This window comes from Microtus ochrogaster, linkage group LG4 (genome assembly GCF_000317375.1).
Source record: "Microtus ochrogaster isolate Prairie Vole_2 linkage group LG4, MicOch1.0, whole genome shotgun sequence".
Classification (NCBI taxonomy): Eukaryota; Metazoa; Chordata; class Mammalia; order Rodentia; family Cricetidae; genus Microtus; species Microtus ochrogaster.
Genome location: NC_022030.1, coordinates 22,174,814 through 22,183,140, shown reverse-complemented (window position 1 = coordinate 22,183,140; position 8,327 = coordinate 22,174,814). Strand labels below are relative to the sequence as shown.

General features: G+C 48.3%; 2 protein-coding genes across 2 annotated transcripts in view; both read left to right on the top strand.

Annotated features, from left to right (window-relative positions):
* The window catches only part of LOC113457658 (zinc finger protein 420-like), a 1,205,902-nt gene that overhangs the window by 237,995 nt on the left and 959,580 nt on the right, over positions 1–8,327 (top strand). The gene's annotated exons all lie outside the window — the stretch shown is intronic.
* Tyrobp (TYRO protein tyrosine kinase binding protein) overlaps positions 7,174–8,327 on the top strand; it is a 4,555-nt gene continuing 3,401 nt past the window's right edge. Inside the window, exons 1-3 of the mRNA XM_013351573.2 lie at positions 7,174–7,292; positions 7,758–7,784; positions 7,933–8,073. Coding sequence (XP_013207027.1) covers positions 7,232–7,292; positions 7,758–7,784; positions 7,933–8,073 — 229 coding nt within the window. The 5' untranslated portion in view covers positions 7,174–7,231. The remainder of the gene's footprint in view (positions 7,293–7,757; positions 7,785–7,932; positions 8,074–8,327) is intronic.

Below are 8,327 nucleotides of genomic sequence, written 5' to 3'. Positions count from 1 at the left end.
ATAAATAAATTAAAAAATAAATTTTATTATTAGTTGCATTAATTACCTTGGATAATGGGTTCCATGTTGCTTTCATATGTGTATATTTGGTCATATTCACCCCCTTCTTTCTTGGCTCCTCCTACTCCTGATGAACCTTCTTCTTCCCAGCTAGTCCTTCTATTTTAGTTTATTTTTTAAGGTTTATATTAACAGGGCATGGTGTTGACTGAGGTTTTTTTGTCCTGTCTGGTTCCTGCAGTCATTAAATCCCAAAGAAATCACACAGAGGTCTACGTTAATTATAAACTGATTGGCTTAGTATCTCAGGCTTCTTATTAACTCTTATAACTTATATTAGCCCATAATACTTGTCTGTGTTAGCCAGATGGCTCAGTACCTTATTTGGCAAGGCAGTCACATCTTGCTTCCTCTGCATCTGGGTCACAACTGCAGACAACTTCCCTCTTTCCAGAATTCTCATTGCCCTACCTCTACTTCCTGCCTGGTTACCCCTGTACTTCCTGCCTGGCTACTGGCCAATCAGCATTTTATTAAAAATAATACAAGTGGCAGGATAAAAGACCATTGTCCCACAGCACTCCCTCCCCCTTTTTTAAATGAGAGCTCTGAATCTAATATCCTTGGTTTAGCTTTTCTCCTGTCCATTATCCATAGCAACTTGTAACCAACATTCTAAATGAAGGAAAATGTCCATAGACCATTTTTTGGGAGTGAGGGCATAGTTTTCCAGGATACTTCCTGCTGATTGGGGGTGCTGATAATCTTATGGGGACCTAAAGAAAATTTAGAATTATGATCAAGTTATAACTAGAGTATCCTGTGAGAAGCAGTCTTTGAACTGTTCTGGATGTAGAACTCAGACGCCTGAGCCATTCCTTTTATCGGAGATTTCTCAGGGGGTCTTCCTTGATCAAACCTGATTTTTCTTAACCCGGATGAATCCACAGCCTCTCATTTCCTGTGGAAACAAAAGCAAACCTCTTCCAAAGTAACACTTCTTTTGACTTCAATTTTGAAGTCAAGGCATTTTCAAAATACCTATCTTAGATTAATGCAACAGCATTTATAAACAAATACCTTTCAGCAGCTGTTGCTCCTTCCTCAGCCTTCAAACTATTCAGAGAGAACCTAATAACACACAGTATCCAGATTCTCTGTGTGTTTCCCATATTTACATGGCTTTATCTTAAACTCTATTTCCTTTTTTTTTTAAAGATTTACTTATTTATTATGTATACAACATTCTGCCTCAGTGTATGCTCGAGCACCAGAGGAGGGCACCAGATCTCATTACAGATGGTTGTGAGCCACCATGTGGTTGCTGGGAATTGAACTCAGGACCTCTGGAAGAGAGCCAGTGCTCTTAACCACTGAGCCATCTCTCCAGCCCCCTATTTCTTTTATTTTTATTTTTACTTTTTGGATTTTTGAGACAGGGTTTCTCTTGTGTATCTTTGGTTGTCCTAGAATTTACTCTGTAGATCAGGTTGTCCTTGAACTCACAGAGATCCACCTGCATCTGCCTCCCAACTGCTGGGATTAAAGGTGTTCCACAATACTTCCCCAGGCTTTCACTTTCCTTCCACCCCCTCTTCAGTAATGTTCTTTGGGCTTAGACGTGCTGACACAGAGGTTCCCCTTAGGCTGACTGTTCACCAGTCAACTGGTTCTCAGAACTTTCATCAGTTACATCTCTTTGGTAAACTATAGCTCACTACAAAAAAAAAAAGCTACTGTGACCCCCAATTTACAGACATAAACATGGTGATTTAGAAGGCAATTTGGTGAGCACACCGAGCCAACAACAAACACTACCAAAACAACAACAGTACTTTACTAACTACAGTCCATGGCCTTCCCTGATTTTGAATAGGCTTTTCAAAGTGAGCTCCTGTCTGTGGAGTGGGCACCAAATCCAATCAGAAAGAGGTTGGTTACTCACAGAACGGTCACGCCACTGTTGCTCCTGTGGGCACAGCTTGTCTGACAGCCTACAGTGTAACACACTGGTCCCACAGCTAAGAAAGACACTGAGAATCTTTCTAGTGCTATAAAAGCTGACCAGCAGGAGGAAGCTTCCAGCTCAGTTCTAACTTGGTTTCTCTATGTCCTGCAACCCCCATGTGTGGTGTCTTCAGCAATTGGGTCTCACCACACGGTTCTGGTTGGCAAAGGCCTGCATTGTTTGGGGGCGGGGCTCAGAACCTTTCACGGTGAAGAACTCATGGCGGGTAGCCCACAGCTGGTATTGCGGCCTGGCAGTCTTGCTGTAACCTGATTATAATATGTTTGACTATTTAGCTACCCCGTTCTTCTGGGACTACGGTGAAACAAACTAGACATGCTCTTCTATCCCATGTGTTTTCCATATATTTTTGTCTCTGCTGAATTTTAGACTAGCCTTTTTTTTAGAGCATTCATTTCTTTTAAATATATCCTTTGAATTTTAATTTTGGTAATTGTACTTTTTGTTTCTAGAATTGCTTTTTTGGCATCCCCTTTGCTTTTTATGGTTTCTAGTTCTCCAACAAGACTTTTTATTTGTAAGGTTTACGTTTATGTTCTAATTGTGTATGTGTATGCACATCTGTGTGTATTGCATGGGAATGCAGGCTCTCATGGAAGCCAGAAGAGGGCATCAGATCCTTGTAGCTGGAGTTGTTTGCGGTTGTGTGCCGTCTGATGTAGACAGGTGCTAGGAACAAAACTTGGGTTCTCTGCAAAAGCGGTATGACTCTTAACTGCTGAGCCATCTCTCCAGCCGCTTGACAGCGTTTTCGGATTTGTGGTTGTTTGTTTTGAGACAGGGTTTCATTGCTGACCTAAAATTTGCAAAGTAGCTGAGGGTGACCTTGAACTCCTGCTCCTCCTGCCTTTGAAGTCAGAGCTATGCTCCACCTCACCCAGTTAATAGTGCTGGGGCTCAGACACAAGGCTTGATAATTGCTAGGCAACCTTTTAGCCAATAGAGCTACATCCCAACCCATGGCTTCTCATTACTAGTGTTTTTGGTGCTTACAATTTCCATTTCGCTAATACTCAAAAACATATTTTTTTAAGGCAAAATCTCCCCATGTAGCCCACACTATGGGGTCAAACTGGCAATGCCCTTGCCTTTGCTTCCTCAGGACTCAAGTTACAGTCGCTCACCACAGCATCCACTTGGCTCCACACACCTTCATGTGAACCTGTGATTTCATTTCTTCTGGATAAACAGTAGTGGAATTTCAGAATCACTGGGAGGTAAATACTCAGCTTTATGAAAACCTCCCAAGCCATTTTGCCAATTGTTAGCTCCCTTTCAGTCTCCTGCCAGCTGAGACTTGGAGTTCCACATCTCTGTCACCACTCAGTGGGTCAGCCGTTCTGGAGGCTGTGTGGTGGTATCTCACTGCTTCTCGCTGTGTTTCCCTAGTGACTAATGATGGCTAATGTGTCTTCACCCCCTGCTGACTGGCCATTAGTGCCTCTCCTTTGTGAAGTGTCTATTCAAAACTCTTTGGGCCACTCAGGTAAAGGCAGGTCTGGTAGCATGCTCCTGCAATTACCGCTCTTGGGAAGGAGAGGTTCCGGGAAGATTATGCCATGTTTGAGGTAATCTTGGGCTCTGTAGGTTGAGATACTGACCAACAAACCAAAACAAACAAGTAGGCAGAGGGGTTCATGCCTGTGATCCCAGCATTACAGAGGTGGAAGTCGAAGAGTCGGAAATCATCCTTGACCACAGAAGTTCAAGGCCAGCATGGGATACAGGAAAAAGAAAATCAAGACAGGCAGCGGGTGGTGCACGCCCTTAATCCCAGCACTCAGAGGCAGAAGCAGAGGCAGGAGGCAGAGACATGAATTTGAGGCCAGTCTGGTCTTCAGAGTGAGTTCTAGGGCAGACTCCAAAGCTACACAGAGGAACCCTGTCTCAAAAACAAACAATCAAACAAAAGATAAAGAAAATCAGGCTATTTGATTTTTTTTCCTTCAGTTGTGCATGGTTATTGAGCATTTTACCACAGAGCTACAGTATGAGCCCGTTGGTCTGTTTCTCAGAAGCCTCACAGGGTGCCCAAAGGACGGATGGATAGCGCGGCGGCAGCCACAGACCTGATAAACTGCCTGGGAAAGTTGGTTTTTACATTCTGCAGCTCTGGTCTACTGTTAGGGAAGTTGGGCCATTGTACAAACCTCAGCCCAGCTTCCTGCACCCTGGCACCATCGCAGCTCAGAGCCCATCAGACGATGGCTTGCACCGCCTCCCCTTCCTTCCCCCAGAGTTAGAACCCAGCCCACCATCTGACCTAGGGACCAGCACAGGCCTGCTCTCCGTGGCCTGCATCTGCACAGTGGTCTGAGCTGGTCATGGCGGTTCAGACTTAGCACTGGTGTACGGGATGCTAAGCATGAAGATTGTGGGCTCAAGCCCAACTGAGATACAGAGTCTGGGCTGTCCGGAGCTGCAGAGTGTGGCTGACAGGCAGGTGATAGAAATGACTCAGTGGTCAAGTCCTGTTGTGGTCTTTGTTCTCACATGAGAGCTCATAACCGCCTGTGACTCCCGTGCAGGGATCTCCTTCACTCTCCTGAGGACACCACACATGCATGTGCTGTACGCGCATCCATGAAAATAAAATCAACCTGAAAGTAAAGAAGGAATATGATGGATGACCGAGCGGTCTTTTGGTCAGTGGATGACCTGTCTGTCTTTGGATCTGGGAAGGAGGCTCAGTTGGCGAAGTGCTGAAGGACCTGGGTTTGGTCCTAGGACCTGCATAAAAGGCTGGGCATCTTGGCTTATGCCGTGTTTGTAATCCCACAACTGTCTGGGACCAACTTCGACAAGTATACCACTTACCAGGGTAGGGGCATGAGGATTAGAAAAATGTTAAGGAGGAGGAACAGAGATAAGAAAGAATCACTAAGACATAGGATAGTAACGCGAGGAGCAACTCGGCGAATACCGAATGCTGAATTCTCCTGCGTTTGTTTTTCATGTGCTTTTATATGAAAGGGGGGAAGAAGACAAAAGACCGCTTTAACATGATACAAAGGACAACCAGAACCGTTATTTGCTTCACTACTTTGAGATATCAAGTCATTAGCATTCTGTTGCCTAGGCCGTGAACCCACACTAGGTCATTTCCTGACCATTGGCCAGGGTGGAGTGGATCTACCTGCATGGGCCATTTTAATGTCCAAAACAATAAGTAACTGCACCCTAGGTCAGGCTGTGGAACCACACTTGTCAACAACTTTGAGCAAGCTAAAACTCTCAGACCTTCAGACAAGGTGCAAATAGGCTCACAGTTTCGGGCCTCCAAACACAGGGAGGCAGAGACCCGAGGAATCCTGGGGGTGCAACCTGGCCTACTCGGGATTTTCAGACTAGTAAAAGAAAAGAGGAGACAGTCCTGCATAATGACACCCAAGTTTGTCCTCTGGCTACACCCACCCACATGCACACACCCACACATACACACACACCCACACACACACACGCACACCCATACACCACACACACCACACAATACACACACACCTCAGCCTGTCAGCTCATATCCCACAAATGTTCACCAACATCTCTCCTTTGGGACCCCTAGAACTTCCCGTATCCTAACAACTAAAGAGGACACCAGAACCTCAGTCAAAGCCCATGACTACACATGCTCTGGTTTGGATGGTGCCCTGGTATCTTGGCTGTTCCATTGCGTGTGCTCTGGGGACAGGACAGGTGTGGCTGGGGTGGGAGGAGGGGTCAGAGTCTCCTGCTGGAAAGCTGGGGAATGGGAGAAAGACTTAGGAAGGTTAGACCATAGCTCAGCTCTGGACATGCTAACACCACCCTGAGTACCCACAATGTGTCAGACACAGTTCTAGTGATCTCACAGAGCCCTCAGGAGAAGCTGACCTTGCATCCTTCTCTGGGTCAAGTCCCCACTTCCTGCTCAGGGGAAGCCTTGACCCCCCCTCAGCCCCCAAGTCGGGGTCCTCTCTGCCCACAGCACCACTCAGATCTCCAGCTGTCCTTCACTCAGCTCGCCCTCATATTAAGAGGCCTCTTTCTGCCATTTTAGCTCTAGATCTTAGGAAGAAACGTTTGGATTCCGCCTGGCCTGGGCAGTAGTGGCCATGATTATCAGAGACCCCCTCCCACCCCACCCAACTCAAGAGTCCTCCGCTCCCACAGTGGCATGGGCATCTGTCCCATGACCACCATCCAGCTTCCCCTTCCTCCTGCACGCGGGTGCCACAGAGTGTGACATGAGGGTGGGGGAGGGGCTTCATGCATCTGGCTGGTGCCCAGGGGCTCCAGCTTCAGGTTCCTCCTTCACAAGTTCCAGTTTAGGCTCCCACTAGGACTAAAATAGCCCCTGCCTCCCCCTCCGCCCCCGTGAGTCCCCTCCTTCCTGGCTCCCAGCTGCTTCCCCTCTCAGCCCAGCCAGGCCCAGTGGTCACCACAGGACCACCACCTGCCTCACCTCAAGCCCTAGTTCTGTCTCTGTGGCATGCACATCTGTGGCACGAATTCTCACCCCTTCGCTTTGTTGTTGTTTTCTCTCTGGCTTTCATCTGTCTTCCTCCTCTGAAGTGGCCATTTTCAGGGCTTGGGTTCCCTGTCTGTGCTTTCCTACGTGGCTGTCCCTCTTTGTAAAACGGGAGAGAGAAAGGCATTATTTACCACAGGAGAATACTGTGGGCTCAGAGTACATCATGAGCGCTCCTGCCCATGCTTTCTCTTACTAGCCAGTGGCCATATTAGGGATTTGATTATCAAATAATCATGGTAGCTGATGCTTACAGGACTGGGAAGTGTTGGACCCTGCTCTTGGAATGTCACTTAGCAAACAACCTTGCAGAAAAAGGTACAATTTTACTATCAAGCTTGTGGATGAAAAAAATCGAGACCCAGAGAGGCTAAGTGACTATTCAAGATTGCCCAGCCAGAAGAGGCTGAGCTGCTTTCAGTCATTGTCACCCATTGTCCCTCCTGTTATAACATTTGCCCTCTGTCTGGAGCTGAAGACCAGGGACTGTCGTGAATATCCCTTGTCCTTCTTGTCCAGCCCATCAGGTCTGTGGCCCAGCCCCTTGGCCGGCCGCATTCTTTCTATGTGTCCCTCCTCCCCACTGCTGTCCCCTCCTCCTGCTGCCACCACCCACCTCAGACTTCCTCCTTCACTTGGTTGGACGTGACACCACCAGCCCCTGGACTGTGGTGTCCAGTGCACATCTGGCCACCATGGGGGCCCTGGAACCCTCCCGTCACCTTCTGTTCCTTCCTGTCTTTCTGACCGTGGGAGGTGAGTCGGGGGCTTCCGCAGCTGTCTGCTGCGTCTTTAGCTCAGGTTGGGCCAGGGCTGGGCAGAGAGCAGGAAGGAACAGGACAGGACAACCAAAGGGGAGGGCTGAGAGGAGGAAGAAGGTTCCTCTAGTGCCTGTGGGTCTCTCCCTGAGCTGGAGGCCCCAAGATTTGGAACCTGGCAGGAGCAGTAGGAGGGGACATCTCAACCAGACAAACTGACATGGATCCTACACACTGACAGTCGCCTCTGCCCCACCGCCTGCGAGCTGGGACACTTGCCCTCTCCTGCGTCTCCAGCTTCTCCATCCACTGTCTGATGGGCCACGAGTTACATCTTCTGTTTGGGTACAGAATCTCATATAGCCCAGGCTAGCTTTAAACTTGCTATGTAGTTGAGGCTAACCTTAACCTTCTCATTCTCCTGCCTCTACCTTCCTCAGTTTACCTAATTTTTCCTCTTTAGGATTAAGTCCCGTCAAGGCCCAGAGTGGTAAGCCATGACACCCTGAATCTTTCTCCCTTCCTCTCAGAGATTTCTTGTCACCCCCTTTTCCTTCTTCTAACCCTCTCTGCTAACACCCAGTCCCTGACTGTCCACCTATGTTACCCCTTCTCATCCTCCTGTGTCACCTTCCCAGAGTGCAGCTGCTCTTCCGTGAGCCCGGGTGTGCTGGTTGGGATTGTGTTGGGTGACTTGGTGCTCACCTTGCTCATTGCTCTGGCTGTATACTCTCTGGGCCGCCTGATCCCTCGAGGCCGCGGCCGGGGCACTGCAGAGGGTGAGTGGGGTCTGCGGGTGCTGGCCTGCTGGAAACTGGGGAGTGTGGGAAGTTTCAAAGGTCATGGATATCTAAAGGGATGGGGGCTACGGATGGGAGGGCTGCCTTGTGATTGCTGGTTGTTTTGTTTCTTCCCTTAATGCTGAGGACCCAGACAGGGCCTCCCATTTGTACTGCAAGTACTTCCTACCAATTGAGTTACACCTTCACACACACACACACACACACACACACACACACACACACACACACAC